The sequence below is a fragment of the Pelodiscus sinensis genome, chromosome 25 (assembly GCF_049634645.1).
Source record: "Pelodiscus sinensis isolate JC-2024 chromosome 25, ASM4963464v1, whole genome shotgun sequence".
Taxonomy (NCBI): Eukaryota; Metazoa; Chordata; order Testudines; family Trionychidae; genus Pelodiscus; species Pelodiscus sinensis.
Window position 1 is genome coordinate 4,366,984 of NC_134735.1, and position 18,916 is coordinate 4,385,899.

At 64.4% G+C, this 18,916-nt stretch overlaps 1 protein-coding gene across 11 annotated transcripts in view; it reads left to right on the forward strand.

The window, feature by feature from the left end:
* The window catches only part of ADGRB2 (adhesion G protein-coupled receptor B2), a 99,987-nt gene that overhangs the window by 73,164 nt on the left and 7,907 nt on the right, over positions 1–18,916 (forward strand). For 10 of the 11 annotated variants that reach the window (XR_012897551.1, XR_012897552.1, XR_012897550.1 and 7 more), the window contains 8 exons: positions 662–788; positions 2,446–2,549; positions 4,795–4,897; positions 9,324–9,474; positions 10,480–10,549; positions 12,862–12,928; positions 13,211–13,296; positions 17,330–17,501. Coding sequence is in view for 8 of the 11 variants with exons in the window: in XM_075908511.1 (XP_075764626.1) it covers positions 662–788; positions 2,446–2,549; positions 4,795–4,897; positions 9,324–9,474; positions 10,480–10,549; positions 12,862–12,928; positions 13,211–13,296; positions 17,330–17,501 (880 nt within the window). In the remaining 3 variants the exon portion in view is untranslated. Of the gene's footprint in view, positions 1–661; positions 789–2,445; positions 2,550–4,794; positions 4,898–9,323; positions 9,475–10,479; positions 10,550–12,861; positions 12,929–13,210; positions 13,297–14,517; positions 14,617–17,329; positions 17,502–18,916 lie in introns of all 11 variants that reach the window. The other variant, XM_075908513.1, reaches the window with a different exon arrangement.

Here is an 18,916-nt window from a genome sequence, read left to right on the forward strand (position 1 = left end):
CTTGTGCGAACGCCTCGGGCCTTGCACGTGGTCGGCGACGTGGCCGCGAGGCCGTGTGTGCTGGGAATTGTGCCCCGCAGGTGTGCACAGCCCCACAGGTGTGCTGTTGTGTGAGCCCCGCTCTCCCCCCCCACACACACTGTAATGCCTGGTTGTATGGGTGCTCCCCTCCTGGGCTGTATCGGCCTGGCGCTGGGCTGGTGGGTTGAATTCCCCTCTGTTCTCGTTAGCGTTCAGTCCATGAGAGCTGAACAGAAAAGAGCCCAAAGCCCAGAGGGGTGAGAGCTGGCTCTGACCCCCCACTGGCCTCCCTCCACCCTCCCTGGGGCCTGGCTCCGCTTCCTCCCTCGCTGGAGCTGGACTCCCGACCCCAGAGCCTTCCGATGAAATCAGGCCTGTGTGCAGCATCCCGGAGGGTGGGGAGCAGTGTGTGTGTGGGGGGGGGGGGCGGGATGGAGCTGAGCTGCCTTTCGTCAGCACAGCCCGGGGCAAGGAGGGGGGAAGGGCAGGACTTTGCCCCAGCATCTGGGTCAGGAGCTAATGCAGCTCAGCTCCATGGCCCCAGGGCAGCTGTGGGGCAGGCAAAGGGTTAAGCCGGCCCCGGCGGCTGGGGGCTTGTTGGAAATCCCTCTCTCTCCTGCTCTCCCGTTCCATTCCCCAGGGATTCTGGCTCGGGAAACTGGGACACGGAGAGCTGCCAAACGCTGGAGACCCTCCCGGCTCACACCAAATGCCTGTGTCGCCCTCTCTCCACCTACGCCGTGCTCGCCCAGCTGCCCAAGGACCTGGTAGGAGGCACTGGCCGGGCGGGGAGCGCTGCTGGGGGTGTGCACGGTGGGGGGACTGATCCGAAGCACGGTCCCGCCACCCGGCGCTCATCTCTGGGCTGCTGTAACTGCCCCACCCCCCTGTTTAGAGAGCGCAGCTGGGACGGGCACAGACTCCGCCAGGCATTCCCCCCCCCCCGGTGGGAGGAGCGGGGTCTGGCAGGGCGTGGGGGTGGAGATGGGGTGAGATGGGGGGTCCCCCGTTCCTCACGGCAGGCCTGAGGGGAGAGCTTGGGAAGGGGGCAGCAGCTGGGTGGGCTGGGCCCCACGATGCCCCCCGCTCTCCCCGTGTCTCTCCTCCCCCTGCCCGCTCTCTGCGGGGGCTCCGCTGGCCAGGTGCTGGCGTGGAGCCCGGCAGGGGCTCAGGGCTCTCCGTAGGCTGCCGCCTGTCCCCCGCCCATGGCGCTTTATCCCGCGCTGAGCGCGATGGGCCAAGCTGTGGGGCACCCAGGAACCCACCGGGGGGGGTACCAATAAAGTCTGCGGCTACACAGCCTCCCCCCAGGGATATGGGTACCGGAGCCAGGGAGGTGCACTCTGGCCCTGTCTTCTCCCAGAGGAATGGGGGAATGCGGTGCTAGGGCCTTTTGGCCCTGTCCTCCCCGGGGCCTGGGTTTTAGGGGTCCAGGGTCTGTGGTAGTGGGGGCCTGGCTTGACCCACCTAGGGTTGTGCTCCTGCCCCGAGGGGTTAGCCAGCCCTAGAGCCGAGGCCCCCAACACTGGCCTCTCTCCTTTCCCTCGGGGGCCAGACAGGCCACTGGGGCAGTGGGCAGCAAACCAGAGGCCTTGCCCTGTGGCTATGGAGAGGCCGAGGGGCTGGCGGCCCTGAGGGGCCTAGCGAGAGACAAGCCAGCTACAGCAAAGGGGGCCCCACGCCCGGTTGCCTGGAGATTTCCCTCCGGACAATGCCCAGCCCCTCCCCACATGAATAGACCCCCCCCCCGGCCGGCGAGGGGCTGTGCAGCGAGAGGGGAAATGCCCCACTCTTCCCAGCCCCCGCGCCTCTCGTCTCCCCTTGGAGCCGCCCCACTGCAGGGTGTGGGGAGATCCCTGCTGCAGCTCTGGCAGGCCGGCCGTCTGCCGGGGGGGCTTCCCATGGCTCATGAGCAGGCCTGCCAGGGGCAGCGAAAGCAGCCATCTTGAGCCGGGAGAGCCTTGCCCCCCCCTTCCCCCCCGCCAGCGCTCACAGACGGGGCTTCTCCCTCCCCCCGGAGCCGAGCGCCAGGCCAGTGCAATTGTGGGAGCGGAGAGGCGCCCCCAGGAAGGCGCCTGGCTGCAGCCAAGCCCCCGCCCCAAAGCCCCAGTGCACGGCAGGCCAGGGGGCCTGTGGGGGGGGGGGGGTTAGAGGAAGGGAGGCCTGGGCATGGAGGGGGGAGCTTTAGGGACCCGTGATGGGGCACACAGGGCTGTCCAAGGACTGGTGGGGGGGGGGGCAGCCTCCGGGGCTGCAGAGCTGCTGGGTGTGACAGCGCCCTGGGGCAGCACATGGGCAGATCCACCCACCCCCACTGCCCAGGTCCCCCCCTCCACCGTCGCTCGGGGGAGCTCCCTCCTTCCACCCCCCGCAGCTCCCGCGGGCCGCCCCTCCCCGTTTTCAGCCCCTCTCTCCCCCCGGCAGGCCATGGACCCCTCCCGCACGCCCTCCGTCCCGCTCCTGATCGGCTGTGCCGTCTCCTGCATGGCCCTGCTGACCCTGCTGGTGATCTACGCCACCTTCTGGAGGTAGGTCAGCCCTGGCCCCGCACCTGCCGCCTTCCCCGGTCTTCGGGGGCTGGGGCGGGGGGCAGCGGCCGGGGGGCACAGCTGACAGCTGGGTGTTTGAGGGAGCAAGGTCACTTGTGTCAGGTTTTCTAGTGGCTGAGCTAGGGCGTGGACGGGCATCTCTGCGGGTATCCTGGGGGAGGCGCCTGTCCCGGGAAGGTCAGATCGGCTGGGGGCAGGGCGGGGGCGGGAGGGGATGGGCGATGGGAGCGAGACTGTACCAGCGCCCTGTGAATCAGGGCCAGGGGTGTTCGACGCCGGGTGACTGAACAGTCGAGGAAGCGTGTGAAATCTTAGCGGTTAGTCGACTAGTCGATAGTCCCCGGGGGCGGGGCCGGCAGCCAGTGCGCTCCCAGCCCCACTCCTATCAGAGGCAGCAGCATGGGGTGGCAGGAGGAGCCGGTTTAACAGTTTAACAGACGTAGCAGGGCAGGCGATGGAGCAGCCTCTGTCCTCGCGGAGTTGGGGCTCGCCGCAGCGCTGGTGCAGGGGAGAACCAGCTTTTAAGCCGACCCCCCCCCAGCACCAGCTCCTGCCTGCTCTCCCCACCCCACTGCCTGTCGGAAGCAGCGTGGGGAAGGTGGCAGGCAGGTCCGCGGAGCCAGCAGGCGCCGGGAGTCTAGTGGAAAGCCGGCTCCCCGCACGTGTTAGCCCCAGCCTGCCCTCGTCACCCTCCAGGCTGCTGCCTCTGTATCAGGAGAAAGGCCCGTTGGCGGGAGAGCGTGCGCAGCCGGAGGGGGAGAGGAGAGGCCTGGGCAGTGCTGACAGCGGAGGGAGGAAGGGAAGGGGTGGGAGGAAGGAAACAAGCTTTGCCGCCTGATTGAGCGTATTGTTCCGGGAAAAGAACAAAGCTCTTCGCGCATTCAAGACAATGGTGGGCGGGGCCGTGCCCTGCTGGGGCAGCTATTCTGGGGTTGCCGCACACACGTGGCAGGGGGAGGGGGGAGAGGGCGGGGCTCTGCGAGGCCTGAGCCTGTCTGTCGTGCATCAGGTTAGCCCTCCACCTGCAAGAGGGACGGCCGAATCAGGCCTCCCCTCCATGCCAAGGTGGGAAACGGTCTCAGATCTGCTGGCTAGAGGCATCAGGGAAGCGGGGGAGGGCCCAGCCGAGGAGCGAGTCAGGGCCGTTACTGGACAAGGGCAGGGCTCGGGGCCCCATTGTGCGAGGAGCTGCCCAGGCGTGAGGCTTTCCATGCAGCGGCCGGTCACTGCAACAGGAACCGGGAGTCAGAATCCCTTTGTCACCGAGGGCAAGGCAGCTCTGGATCCCATAGTGCCTCCCCCGCACGCCTCCTCCCTCCCCCCCCAGGGCATGCAATGGGGCCCCCGGGGTTCCTCCGGAAGGGCGTGCGGCAGTGTCTGCAGCAAGAGCACCTCGGTCTGCGGAGGAGGAGAGGGAGAGATGGTTTGGGTCGAGGTTTATCAGCAAACAGTGCCCAGCGCAGAGATCTGTGGGGCTCGTTGCTCTGCCCTGGAATGGGAAAACCAGGCCTCAACTCCTCTGAAATGGGATGACAAAGGAGCTTGCTGCTTCCCCTCGCGAGGGATCGTTCACCTGTGGGACTCACTGCAGCTGGATCCTATTGAGTCAAAGAGCTGGAACGAACGCCTGCCCGCTAACACATTCTGCACTGTGCTCCCTCGCCCGTATCCCCAGTGCCACTGCTGGAGGTGGGCTACCGCCGTGACTGGGCCACTAGACTATCGTGTCACGATGGCTCCTGCTTTGTGCACCTTTGGTCTGGAGAGGAACCAGGCCAGGAGGTCTGCCAGGCAGGGCTGTCCCGAGCCATTTTGGCACCCTGGGCCCAGGCATGTGGCACCGCCCCTGGGCGCATGGCACATGTCCAGGCCCGCCCTTGGGGCACATGGCGCATGCCCTGCCCAGTCCGACCTGGCCACCGCTGCTGGCGCACAGCCCAGGGCGGGCCACGCCTGGCCGTGCAGGGCCCCGCGGCCGTGCAGGGAAGGGCGCTGCTGGTCAGCACCGCAGGGATGTGGGGGGCCGGCGCTACGGGAGCCGGGTGCGCGGGGCCTGATGGCAGCTGTAAGGGATGCCGCGCGCCCCTTCCAGCTGCCATCAGGCGCCCCCCATTGGTTGGCGCCCCAGGCACCTGCCCAGCTCACCCACCCCTTAGTCCGGCCCTGCTGCCAAGGGCCCAGCCCCCGGACCTTTTCAAACTGCCTCCCTCTGCCCTCCCTGCAGGTTCATCAAGTCGGAGCGCTCCATCATCCTGCTGAATTTCTGCGTCTCCATCCTGGCCTCCAACGTGCTGATCCTGGTGGGCCAGTCCCATATGCTCAGTAAGGTGAGAGGCCAGCCTGGGGCTTCCTGGGCCCTGGCCAGCTGCCACGGGGCGCTGCCTGGCTGGGCACCTAGTGAGGACAAGCCAAGTAGGAGAGAGACAGGCACAGGATGGACGTGTCCCTGCGGCATTACAGCCAGAGAGCTGTGGGCAGAGCAGATAGGAATGGCAGGATGTGGCCTTGAAGTCGCTGCGTCCTGCTGCTGCGGCAGAATCGTCCCCTGTTCTAATTTGCTTTGCAATGTTGCTGTGCGCTGTTAGCACCACTGCTGTGCTCTGCCCCAGAGGTGGCTGCATCTCAGGCCCAACTGGCAACTCTCCAGTACCAGTAGAGCTAGTGAAGTCCTCTGTGATCCCCTGGGCTCTTGATGCAGCTCACTCTGTTGCGGTGGGACCAGAGGACGCAGTAGCTTGCTTGGTCACCCCAGCTGAATTAGCAGCAGTGAATTCCTGCTGTATAAATGTCGAGAGAAGGGCAGAGAAGCCCTCAACGGGCTGCCCCCCACCCTGAATCCCTGCAGCAGGGGTGAGCCGGCTCGGCGGGCTGTGCCAGATGGGCAGGACTGGGTGCGGGGGCCGCCAGGTGTTGCGACCTTTGGTGGGCAGGGCCGTTCTGGGGCCTCGGAGACAAGCTGCTGAGAATGATGCAGCATGCGGCCGTGGGGGGGGGGATGAGTCATCCCGGGTGCGTGTTTGTGTGGGCGGGGGGCGCTATTGACTCGCCCCCGGAGGCACCGTCTGCAGCAGCTGCTGGTGGACAGAGAGAGGGATGGAGGGAGACCGTGCAGCAGAGAAGGGGGAGAAAGGTCCCGTCCCCGTCTTGTCCCGGAGCAGAGAGCGCCCGCTGCTGCCACTGACACAGTCGCCAGCTGCGGTTCCCTCTGCCCGAGAGGCGTCTGCAGCGGGCAGCCCTTCTTGGCGGAAGCCAAGACAGCAAAGGCAGGAGGCAGAGCGCCCAGCGCTGGTCGGCTTGGTGGCTGCCTGGTGAGGCTTTGGTTGTAGGGGGTGCTGCCTGCATCCAAGCACTGTGTGTGTGTGTGTGTGTGTGTGTGTGTTGCATGACAGGGGGTGCTGCCTGCATCCAAGCACTGTGTGTGTGTGTGTGTGTGTGTGTGTTGCATAGCAGGGGGTGCTGCCTGCATCCAAGCAGTGTGTGTGTGTGTGTGTGTGTGTGTGTGTTGCATAGCAGGGGGTGCTGCCTGCATCCAAGCACTGTGTGTGTGTGTGTGTGTGTGTGTGTGTGTGTGTGTGTGTGTGTTGCATGACGGGGTGCTGCCTGCATCCAAGCACTGTGTGTGTGTGTGTGTGTGTGTTGCATAGCAGGGGGTGCTGCCTGCATCCAAGCAGTGTGTGTGTGTGTGTGTGTGTGTGTGTGTGTGTGTGTGTGTTGCATGGCAGGGGGTGCTGCCTGCATCCAAGCAGTGTGTGTGTGTGTGTGTGTGTGTGTGTGTGTGTGTGTTGCATGGCAGGGGGTGCTGCCTGCATCCAAGCAGTGTGTGTGTGTGTGTGTGTGTGTGTGTGTGTGTGTGTGTGTGTGTGTGTGTGTTGCATGGCAGGGGGTGCTGCCTGCATCCAAGCAGTGTGTGTGTGTGTGTGTGTGTGTGTGTGTGTGTGTGTGTGTTGCATGGCAGGGGGTGCTGCCTGCATCCAAGCAGTGTGTGTGTGTGTGTGTGTGTGTGTGTGTGTGTTGCATGGCAGGGGGTGCTGCCTGCATCCAAGCAGTGTGTGTGTGTGTTGCGTGGTAGGGTAGGACTGTGTGCTGGAGCATTTGTGTGCCGGTGGGCACGGCAAGATACTTTCCCTGTGGCGTGGCTTGGCCTCTTCCCATACGGCTCACTGGCTGGAGAGGCAGATGGGACCTGGATGAAGTCAGCCTGCGATTGAGTCTGGTGGATTTCACACCAGGCAAACCCTGCCCAGGTGCTAGGGGATTAACCCCTCGACTGCTGAGTTTGTGGCTCTCAGGACGGGATGGGTTTGTGGGGCGTGAGTATGATTTGGGACGCCACGGAACTGGCTTTTGTCCCCAGCTCAGCCATTGGTTTGCTGCGAGACCTTGGCCGAACCTTTGTGCCTCAGTTTCCCCAGGGGGACCGATCCTTCCCTGCACAAAGGATGTGAGGATAAATCCATCAGGCTCAGACAGGGCTGCGGTGGGGGCCAGAGAGCCACTCCTAGCTCAGAGCTGTGATGGAGCACAGCACTCCCTTGTGGCCAGATGCTCTGCTGTGTGTTTACAGCATGTATCACAGGAGAGGTTCCTCCCCCCCCCCCCCCCCCGCTTCCCTGCTACAAGCAATGCTCTTCCGGCACCGGAATCTAGCTTCAGCACCACCCCGTCACCCCAAAGACAGTGCCTGTAGCCAGTCCCATCACAAACTAGAGAAAGATTTATGAGCTACGGGAAGGAAACCAGGGAGGCATTTACAAGGTCAAACAGGCACACAGGTGAGTTACAGTCTTACATTTCAAAAGGCAACAACCGCTTCTATAGGCTGAACCAAGCTAAGCAGCTGGGGATCCCGCGCTTGTGCCTAGAAACATTTGGGTCCCCCAGAGGCCAAGCAGCACAGAGACACCCCATGGTCCTGTGGTCTGGGGTTTTCATCCCTCTCCTCTCACATGGCCCCAGCTGCAAACTCAGCAGCTGGGAGGAATTCCCTCGTGTCTCCGGCAGGAGGAGGGCAGGGCTACAGGCATCTCTTGTCCTCCTGTGGAGGGTGGGTGGGGAAATTCCAGGTGCACTGTCCCCCGGCTGGTACCGATGGGTCTTTCCTTCCAGGGAGATCAGCCTGATTAATGTCACACGAATTCCTAGAGCCCTGCGGGGAAGCAAACTTTGTATCTGTGTCTGCAAAAATGAGCTGCAGGTGTGCGCGGAATTGGCGGGTTCTAGATAGAACGAGGGATGTTAAATCTCAGTTAATTGACTAGTCGAGGCGCATCATGAATTCTTATTGGTTACTTGACTAGTCTATAGTCCCCGGGGGTGGGGCCAGCAGCCAGTGCGCCCCAGCCCCACTCGCGAGGAGCCCCTGCCATTCTGCACTGCTACCTCTGAATCAGCGCGGGGCGCCAGGCGGGAGCTGGTCCGCGACGAGAGCCAATTTCAAAACCAGCTCCCCTCACGGACCGGCTGCCTGTCACCTCACGCTGCTGCCTCTAATACAGAGGCAGCAGCGTGGGGTGGTAGCAGCCCCTGCCTGGGGGGGGAGTCTGAGTTCCTGGACCCGGTGTGAGCCGGAACTGAACCAGGCTGCCTGCCACACCTGGCTCCTAATACTCTTTAAATGCAGAGCCGCAGCGGGGGTAGGTCCCAGACACACTGCAAGCCAGGACTGGACTGGGCTGCTGGCCAGTCTGCTAAAAATTTATTGGGGGGGGGGGGAATGTGTGTAATTGTGGTGGCATGTCAGGGACCCCCCCCCCGATCCTGCACCCCTGTAGCGGCAAGAATAGACTCCGCCAGCCAGTAGAACAGAGGGGGGTTTATTGCTCCTCCAGGACACAGCCCAGCACAGACGGGATGTGGTTCCAGGAGTCAGGGCCAGGCTGCCTCAGACCCCTTGGGTTAGGGGGTCCATCGCCCCCTCAACCCTCAGCACTCGGCTTAGTCTGTTCCCTTCATCTTTCCCAGCCAGCAACTTCCCAGCTCCCAGGCCCTGCCCCCCAGCCAGGTGGCCGTCTCCGCCTCCCTCCCTTTGTCTCTCCTCCTGGGAAGAGCCTTGCTAACTGCCCAGGCTAGGCCTAGGTGTCTGGGCCAATCCACACGTGGGAACCACACATCACAGCGCAGGGGAACCTGGGTTTCAGAGCAGACAGCCCCCCCCACATCACAGTGGTCTAAAGCATTAACCAAGGCGCTTTTCCTTACCGGTTCATCGACTACCCTGTTACACCCCTAGATAGCCCATTCGTATCCGCATCTACCTCCGCAAAAGCGATCGGCAGCCATCCACATCCGTGGCTGTAAAGCGGGTCTCCACGGATTTGCAGGGCTCGACTCATTGCCGTCTCTCTCCTGTCTGCTGAATTCCCCAAGCTCGGAGGCTCATAAAACCAGCACTGAGCAATTACGATGGGGGGATTAATTCAGGCAATGAGTCGCGGGCGTCCTTGCCGCCCAGTCCCCGGGGACCGTGTTTACACACAGGTGAGCAGAGTGAGCCCGGCTGGGTAGTTGTCAGTGTTTAGTGCAGGAGCCCTGCCCGGACCTGGCATCTGGCTGGCCAGCGTCACACCTGTTAGCAGCGGTTTGAATGCCAGGCGAGCACCGCGCTGGGCTCCCCTCTGCCTTACACCGCCCCCACCTGTTGGGCGGAGTGGCCTTGTTCCTGATTTACGCCCCGTAAGCGGGGGAGAATCCGGCCCATTATTAACGACCACCCCCCGGCTCTGCGCAGTGACTGCCCTCTCTCTCTCCTTGCAGGGCGTGTGCACCATGACGGCCGCGTTTCTGCATTTCTTCTTCCTCTCGTCCTTCTGCTGGGTGCTGACCGAGGCCTGGCAGTCCTACCTGGCCGTGATCGGCAGGATCCGGACGCGCCTGGTCAGGAAACGCTTCCTGTGCCTGGGATGGGGTAAGAGGCCTCGCCCGCTTTCCCCCACGCCAGGCAGGGGCGGGGTCTCGTGGCCAGCACAGGCGGAAGCACCGGGCAAGCCTGAGTTAATGGTGGTCACACTCAGACTCCCCCTCTGTGTGAGCGAGAGCGTCTCCCCCTCCCCACGTCACAGCGGGGGAAACTGAGGCCCTGGGCTGGGAAGTGACATGCCCATGGCCATACAGCTCATCAGTGGCAGAGCTGGGGTGAGCAGTCAGCAGGCATCACCCTATATGCCTCCCAGAGCTAGGAATAGAAGCCAGGTGTCCCCGGCCATCCCTCCGTCTGAGAGCGGCTCTGGGGCTAAAGAACAAGCTGTGTCCAGGCAGCGTTCCCTAGTGTATGTGTGTGTTGGGGGCGGGGGTTTGACCCGTGTGCTGCAGAGCAGAGCTTAGTCCCAGACCTGACTCCACACTGGTGCCCAGTTCTAGGCTGGGGCGTGATACAGATCTGACTCCAGGAGCTCCCTTGGCAAGGGGGTGCGCAGCATCGGCCCCCCCAGCTGCAGCCCAGCCCTGCCCTGCAGCGTTGCCCCCTGCTGGCTGGACCCAGCCACCCCACCAGCCCCCTGCCCACGAACTCTCTCTCGCTGCCCGCTCTGATCCCTGCCCCGAGCTGTCCCCGCTGTCCTCGGGCAGCGCAGCCGCAGGGTTGCTGCGCTGTTGCACGTCTAGTGGGGGTGCTAGATGCCCTGGCCCCCTTGCTGCGGGGTGCTTGGGGGTCCCCGGCGGATGCAGCAGAGACGGACCCGCTCCACGCTGCTGGCCCGGATCTGCCTGGTCCCTGCGGACACCTGGGGGCAACTCTTCCCCCAGTTCGGCTCCCAGCCACACCGGTCGGGGCAGGTGGGGATGCTCTTGTTCGCTACGGGGGCGGGATGCAGCACCAGTGTCCATGGGGAGGCCGTGGAGGGGGGCTGCCATGGAGAAAGGGGGGCACTGAATCCCTCTGCAGATCCTGGCCACTATCTCCTCTCCCCCGCAGGTTTGCCGGCCCTGGTGGTCGCAGTCTCTGTCGGCTTTACTCGGACCAAAGGCTACGGAACAGCGAGCTAGTGAGTGAGCTAATGGATCTGGGAGGGGGTATCGGGGGGGTTGGGACCCAGGGGCTCCCCCTCTCCACGCTGTGACCCGGAGGCAGCTGCGGGCCTAGGAGCAGTGTAATCTGGGGGCACCGCTGAGAGATCAGAATGGCTCAGAACCAGGGCTGCTTACAGCCCAAGCCTGGAGGTTCTCCTCTGCCAGGCAGCAAACCAGCCACAAAGAGCACTTCAGCTGCCACCTTAGCCGGCAAGAAGCCTCCCAAACAACCCCTGGGACACTCCAGCTCTGCTCCTTGCACAGGTGCGGGGTTCTGCCACCCAGCCTCACCAGCTCCAACAGGTTCTCCTGGTCCCAAAAGACCGGCCACCTGCCCACGACAATTTGTACCTTTGATCGTACCCAAAAGAGCACGCTGGGCCAGTCCCTTCGAATCGGAACTCAAAGGCTGTGTCTAGACTGGCCAGTTTTTCCAGAAAATCAGCCACTTATCCGGAAAAACTTGCCAGCTGCCTACACTGGCCACTTGCATTTCCACAAAAGCACTGACTTCCTACTGTAAGAAATCAGTGCTTCTTGCGGAAATACTATGCTGCTCCCGTTCGGGCAAAAGTCCCTTTTGTGCAAATGGGCCAGTGTAGACAGCTCAGATTTGTTTTCCACAAAAAAGCCCCGATGGCGAAAATGGCGATTGGGGCTTTTTTGTGGAAAAGCGCGTCTAGATTGGCCATGGACGCTTTTCCACAAAAAGTGCTTTTGCGGAAAAGCGTCCGTGCCAATCTAGATGCTTTTTTCTGAAAATGCTTTTAACGGAAAACTTTTCTGTTAAAAGCATTTCCGGAAAATCATGCCAGTCTAGACGCAGCCAAAGGGTTAATAAAAAGGAAAAAAAAAAAAGTTGATAGACTTGTTAAAGGAATCACATGACCTACTCCCATCACTAAGTTCCTGTGGCAGGCTCTTAGCAGAGATGGAACAAATTGCCGGCTTAAAAGTGTCTGGAGCACGACCAGATGGGTCAGCCGATCCTTCCCGGCCCTCTCTTCAGAGCAAAGCTGATTCTGAAGCAAGAGCGGGATTGAAGGCAAATAGAGGAACCCTGGGGGGCCCATGTATGATCTAGGTAGTCACTGCCCCTCCCCGGGCTGGGCCACCCTGCTGCCATTCCCCGCACTCGGACACTTACAACACGAGCGCAGAGCCCACATGCACAACTTCACACACACAAACCCCCGGCGCACGAGCAGCACAGACATAAGAACATAAGAGCGGCCAGACGGGGTCAGACCAACAGTCCACCCAACCCAGTGTCCTGTCTGCTGACAGTGGCCAATGCCAGGTGCCCCAGCGGGAGGGAACAAGTTCAACAGGGAATCCTCACGTGATTCCTCCCGTCACCCACCTCCAGACAAACAGAGGCTTGGGACACCGTTCCTACCCATCCTGGCTAATAGCCACTGATGGACCGAACCTCCATGAATCGATCCCTGTTGAAGTTCTAGCCTTCACCACATCCTCTGGCGAGGAGTTCCACAGGTTGACTGTGCACTGAGTGAAGAAAACCTTCCTTTAGTTTGTTTTAAACCTGCTGCCTGTTCATTTCATTTGGTGACCCCCTAGTTCTTATGTTGTGGGAATAAGTAAATCACTTTTCCATATTCACTTTTCCCACACCAGTCATGATTGTATAGACCTCTATCCTATCCCCCCTTTGTCTTCTCTTTTCTGAGCTGAAAAGTCCAAATCTTTTGAATCCCTCTTCATATGGGACCCGTTCCAAACCCCTCAGCCTTTTTGTTTCCCTTTTCTGCACCTTTTCCAATGCCAAGAGATCTTTTTTGAGATGAGGTGCCCACATCTGTATGCAGGATTCCAGATGTGGGCACACCATGGTTTTGTATAGAGGCAGTAAGATGGTCTCTGTCTTATTCTCAATCCTTTTTTAATGGTCCCTAACATCCTCTTTGCTTTTTTCACTGCCGCTGCACTCGGAGTGGATGTTTTCGGAGAACTCTTCACAATGACTCCAAGCTCTCTCTCTCCAGTAGTTGTAGATAAATGAGTCCCCGTGATATTGTAGGTATAGCTGGGATTATTTTTTCCAATGTGCGTTACTTTACATTACTTTACTAGACAGCATCAGCTTTCACGAGGCACCCCTCTTGGCCCAATGCCCAGAATTTGGGGCAAACCCACCCGGCGGGCGCCACTCTGCTCTACCTGTTCCTACTGAGATCCAACAAGGTGGCACTCAGTGTGGGGGGCGGGGCGGGGTTGGGGCGAGTCCGTCTGCCCGTCCCCCCTAATGGCGCCGTGTCCCCCGCAGCTGCTGGCTCTCCCTGGAAGGCGGGCTGCTCTACGCCTTCGTGGGCCCCGCCGCCGTCATCGTGCTGGTAGGTATCCTTCCGGAGCCGAGTCCCGTCTCCCGCCGTCTCCCCCTTGGGCCTTGGTGCCCCCCGAGCCCAGGGAGCCCCTCCCCTCGGACCCCACTAGCCAGTTTCCCCGCTCCGAGCCCCGCCCCCGCTGCTGAGCTTCCTCTGCTCCCCACCACGCCGGCCCCTCCCTGCCCTGGGGCGGGGGCAGAGCCCAGGGGAGGGTGTGGCCCCGGGCTGGGTGTCCCGAGGGTCAGTGCCCCGCCCTTCACCCCACGGCTCTGTCTCCTCCTCCCGGCGCAGGTCAACATGCTCATCGGCATCATCGTCTTCAACAAGCTCATGGCCCGGGACGGCATTTCCGATAAGTCCAAAAAGCAGCGCGCCGGGTGAGTGCCCCTGGGCGGCGGGGGGGCGCGAGCGGGCAGGGGCTGCTCCCTAGCCCCGATGGGGCAGTGCCAGGCGGGCCGTGTCCCACGTGCTCGAAGGAGCCCCAGGGCCACGGGGTGAGGAGCCGTGGCCGTGTCCCTGCCTCTGCAGGCGGCCCGTGGGCTCGGTTCCAGCCCCTCACAAGTGAAGTGAGGTCTGCCCAGGCCTCAGCAGGCTCCCTGTGCGCATGGCAAGGCAGGGGGCAGAGAGCCGCTTTCCAGGAGGTGCCCCTCGCCCCGGGCTCCAGTGACGGGCCACGCTCCCTGCAGACGAGCCCCCCCGCCTCAGCCACCTGTCGGCGCCCCGCAGGCTTAGCTGGAGGCTGGGCTGGCGCTGAGCGGACGGCACACGGGGGGGGGCCCACTGGCTGTTACTCAGAAGTGCCCACGGGGGCAGCCAGCTGCGGAGCCTCTCCCCTGGGGTTACCATTGCCTCAGACAGAGCCACAGGACGGTTTGGGGCGGCCGCCTATGGGCGGGGGGGACCTGGAGGATTAGGAGGGTGCCAGGCAGGGTGGCAGCAGGATGCCCCCCCCCCCCCCGCACTCACCAGGGTGGCAGGAGCCCCTCTGCCCTCTCCCGGCCAGCTGCAGGAAGCAGCGTGCTCCGCCCCAGGGCGCTCCGGGTCCCGCCGCCGCCACGGAGCCAGGGGGATGGCGGGGCAGCCGGGAGCAGGCCTGGGCTGCTCCCGCCACCCGCATGGTGAGGGTGGGAGGGCGCCCCCTGCTGCTGCCCCCCGTTATCCGCTCGGCCACGTTGCTCAGGGGCAGGGCTAAGGGGTGGAGCAGGGGCGCCTGGCAGCGGGTTGGGGTTGCCCCAGGCCCACACCTGGGGCACTGCGGGGATGTGGCCCCAGGCCCGCAGCCCTCGCGGGACAGCCCTGGCCTCAGAGCTGCACCCGGACGGGGGTTGGGGGGAAGGGCTGGGGGAGCTGCCTGTGATGCCGGGGAAAGGGGGATCCGACTGCAGAGCCCCGGCCAACTCCCGGCGAGAGCTGCCAGCCCCGTGCCCGTCGCTAACCCCCGGTGCCGGCCTGCCACTAACCCTCTCTCTCTCTCTCTCTCTGTTTCTCATTTGCTTTGTGTGTGTCTCCGTCCCCTCCTGCCTCCCGCCTGCCTCGCTTCCCGCCCCCTCCCGCCCCCGGCCGGCGCGTGGCTTCCCCGCGGGGGGTGGGGCGCCCAGTTGGAAGCCGCCCGCCTGCGGCCGCCTGCTCCTGAAATGCACCCAGTGCGGCGTGGTGTCCAGCGCGGCCCCGGCCTCCGCCGCTGCCAGCAGCGCCATGTTAGTCTCCATCTCTGCTCTCGCGCCGTCGCCTGGGGCACCCCGAGCACGCCGCCTCCCCCCGCCGGGCACGGGGAGGGGGGGCCTGGCCTGACGGGCGCCCGGGGGCTTCACTCCGTCCCCGGGGCTGGAGAACGCGGCCTGCTCGGAGCTGCCCGTCTGCTGCGCTCGCTGCCTCGGCCCGGTGGGGGGGGGGCTGTCTCGCCTGCATGTCGCCCCCGCTCATCCAGTCATCCCTCACCTGGCGCAGGTCCCCGGGGGTGGGGGGACCGGCTCAGAGTCGTTAGCAGCCAGCTCCTAAGGCTGTTTTCTAGATTGGGGCCTTGCAGGGCATCTGCGGGGTGGGGGGAACGGGGTCTGTTGGCCGTTCCCCAGCAAGAGATGCTCCCTTCTGTGGGGCATGGGCCTAGGGGGCTGGGGGGGCCGTGCCTGGGGCGGAGCGGTTCCTTCTGCAGAGGTGGTACAACCCCTTCCTTGGCAAGAGAGGTGGCGGAGGGCACATCCCTCTGCGGGAGGGCAGCGTGGGGCGAACCAGGGCAGCGGGGTCCCGTCTCCCGGGCCGGCTCTGGCCACCCCTCAGACCGGGACGCCGGTGGCCGTGCCCCAGGGTGGGAGGGAGGGCGAGCCCTGCCGAACGCGCCTCACGTTGTTGGGAAATCGCCCCCCCTTCCCGAACCGCAATTTTAAAAATCCTTTTTACAGCCCTCAAGCCTTGTGCTTGTTCAGAGGCTGCAAGGAGGGGGGAGTCAGGCTACACTGCACCCACCCATAGACCCCCCATACCCCGCCATGCACCACCACCCCCGCCCCCCACTGCTCCAGGCCTCGCTCCCCCCACACACACGCCTCTCAGCCCACGTGTCGCCCTCCCACGCTGGGCTCCCACAGAGCTAGGAACCTTCCTGTGGCCCCATGGAGAGGCCTGGAGCCAACCCCCGGGGTGCACTAGGGGTCCGCGGGCAGGGGAGCTGCTGGGCGCCTCTCCAAGCTGGACGCTGCTCTCCGGGCTCTCCGTCTGCGCTGTGTCGTCTCGTTCCCCCGCATCCCCCGCAGAACCGGTTCTCGTTGCGCTGCTGCTGTTCATGGCGGGAGGGAGAGAGAAGTGTGTGTGTGGGGGGGGGGGCGCATCTCTTTGCTCACAGCCTCTGGCGTCAGCTTCCCGCCTGGCAGGCTGTCTCGGGCGTCCAGGGCTCAGCGGGAGAAAGGCGAATAGGGCCCCAGAAATGGGGAGGGAGCCCTCCTTTGGGTATCCCCGGGGGAGCCGATTCTCTCTCGTGCCGGCGCAGATCAGGAGCGATGACACTCCCCCCAGTAGCCGCGCCAGTGTAAACGCAGCGGGTCCTCCCCCCCCCCCCCCCCCGCACCTCGCACAGACGATTGCACTAGTGCAAAAGGCACGCGTGCGCCCCTTTGGCGCTGGTACAAACCATGAGCTCACCGAAGCCTTCACCGCACGTCTGGCTCAAGGCGCGGGGCAATTCGGGAGTGCGGCCCAGCGCAGGGGAGATCAAACCTGCCCCTCAGCTTCCAGCCTCCTGCTCCCTCCGCGTCCCCCTCAGGTGGGGGAGAAAGGACTTTCCAGCCGTCAGCCGTCGCCCAAGCGGGGCGGCATTGGAGAGGCTCATCGGCCCCGCTGTTGCGAGGCATTTCAGCATGGCCGCGCTCGGCACCGCAAGAGCTCACTGCTTTAGGCGCCTCAGGTTCCTTTTCGGAAGGGATTTAGGCACCTGCGGCCCGGCAGGAGCCACCACACGGGGGCAGTCTGGCCCCTCCCGCTGCCCAGCCAATTGCTTGCAGGGTTCCTGGTCGCCGAGGGCCAGGTGCCCACCGGATGCTGGGGCAGGTTGTGGCCCCACAGGCAGAAGGCATCCAGCCCGGCCGGGCTCACCCACCCCTGGGACTAGAATACATACCCCGTGCTTCTCCAGCCCGGCCGGGCTCACCCGCCCTTGGGACTAGAACCCATGACCCCGTGCTTCTCCAGCCCGGCCGGGCTCACCCGCCCCTGGGACTAGAACCCATGACCCCGTGCTTCTCCAGCCCGGCCGGGCTCACCCGCCCCTGGGACTAGAACCCATGACCCCGTGCTTCTCCAGCCCGGCCGGGCTCACCCACCCCTGGGACTAGAACCCATGACCCTGTGCTTCTCCAGCCCGGCCGGGCTCACCCACCCCGTGCAGGCGGTTGACCAGTGAAACGTAACGGTAGCTGGTTAACAGCGTAAACTGGATTTCCCCCCCCCTCCTTAGGAGCAGGAGGCCCCTTGACGGTCCGTAGGATTTAGGCCCACGTTCCATGAGCGCTCTGGGCCTTACTGCCGTTTGGAAGGCAGCTAACCCTGAACAGCTCAGGGGAGGGAGGGGGCCAGCGCCCGGGTCGAAACCAGGCCAGTCTGGGAGCGGTGGCGTTGGCCTCCATCGCGGGGTGTCTCGTCCGCCAGAGACGCTGGCCCACAGGGTGTTCCTGTGGCACAGGCCCGGGGGCCAGCAGGGGATGGGTTGGAGGGTGCCCGGGCTGTAACCCGCGGGTGGCATCTCTCAGCTCTCTGAGGCCAGGCGGAAAGGCTCCGTCGCCTCCCTGACCCCTTGGGCTCTGGCTCAGCGCCCCGGAGCTCCCGTGGGAACGGCCGCGGTTCCTTGCACACAGCAGCCTCCGCTGTGACTGGCTCCGGCGTTTGCCCGTCTCACCCTGGTCCCGCCCTCTCCCCGCCCAGGGCGTCGCTGTGGAGCTCCTGCGTGGTCCTGCCCCTGCTGGCGCTCACCTGGATGTCGGCCGTGCTCGCCATGACCGACCGGCGCTCCATCCTCTTCCAGGTCCTCTTCGCCGTCTTCAACTCGGTGCAGGGCTTCGTCATCATCACCGTGCACTGCTTCCTGCGCCGCGAGGTGGGGCCCGGCGGGCAGGGGCTGCGCCACGGGCCGGGCGCCTTCCTCCAGCGGGGGCTGAGCCTGCCTCTGGATTTGCACACGCAGATTCGCACGTGCACGCCCCTGGCCTGGTGCATGCAGGGGGGAGGCTGCTGCCCCTGGTGCAGCCAAAGGGGCCGCCGTGGATCTGCCCCCACCCCCCCGGTCCAGTGCGCTTCGTGTGCGCCGCTGCCAGGGCCTGTGCAAAACAGCAGGGGGAGGGGGGCTCTGGGGTGGGATGGGCCCCCCAGGGAAAGGCCGCCCTTGGTGTGTGCGCACGGCAGGCTCTGAGGGAGGCCACCGGCAAAGCAAATGCATCGTGTGCGCCAAGCCAGACCAGGCTGCAGGCGGCTATAACAGACCAGGCCAGATCACGGCTTTGCCATGGGCGGCTGATGAAGGTAACTCCCAGCCCCGCCCCTTCTGCCCAGGCCACGCCTCCCTGATCCTGGAGCAGGGGGAGGGCTGGGAGGGGGGTGCACAGCTCTCAGCCTCTCCAGCCCCGGAGCACAGAGAGGGCGGGGACTCGGGGGCCGCAACGCTCCGCCCCCAGTACGCCGACAGCAGGCGCTCTGGGGGCGGAGTCTGGGCGGAGCCAGGCTGGCGGTGGGGGAAGGCAACGCCTCCCCTTGCCTAGCGCCCCCGCCGCCCCCGGGCTTTGTGCTCCAAATGGAACCCTGCCCCTTAACGGAGTCGCCCCGCTCCGGAGAGAGGGAGGGGCTGTCCGTCTGCCCATCATCCCTCCGTCTGGAGAGTCCCGCCTCCTTCCGAGCCCGTCCCTCTGCGTTCCCGAGCTCCCTTGGGTGCCCATTCATCCCAGCACGGCGCGCGGTGAACCCAGCTCTCTCCTTCCAAGCTCCTAGCCCATCCCGTCGCAGAGCAGGGAGCGTGGACTGCGATCCCTGCGATCGCCTCCCCTTGGAGGGGCCGGAGCGCAGCCCAGGGACAGGGGATTGATAGAGTCAGGATGGAGAAGTCTCTGGAGAGACGGGGCCAGTCTGTAAATATCACGGGAACAGCTCAGCCGGCCGCGGGAGCTGGCCAGAGCGTCTGCGGATGGGCCCGGCGCTCAGGAGGGAGAGGTTGTGGCTGGTGGCGGATCCCCCGTAGGGCGGGGCCCACATGCTGTCACTGCCCAGGTGCCAGGAGGGCCATGTGCCCCTTGATCTCCAGCTGGCTTGGAGCTGTCAGGCCCAGCCCAGGGTCCACGGCCCCATGGAGCCCGGCCTCCCCTCGCCTCGGTCACAGCTGCGGGGGGAGGTGCTGGGGATCAGATGGGCAGATCCAGGCAGGGGTTGGATGGGGGGCAGGGCGGGTCTGGCTGGCTGGATCTGGCTGGCTTCTGGACCCTGGTGCTTGTTGGGGCGAGGGGCGCGGCAGCAGGGCCCCCTCTC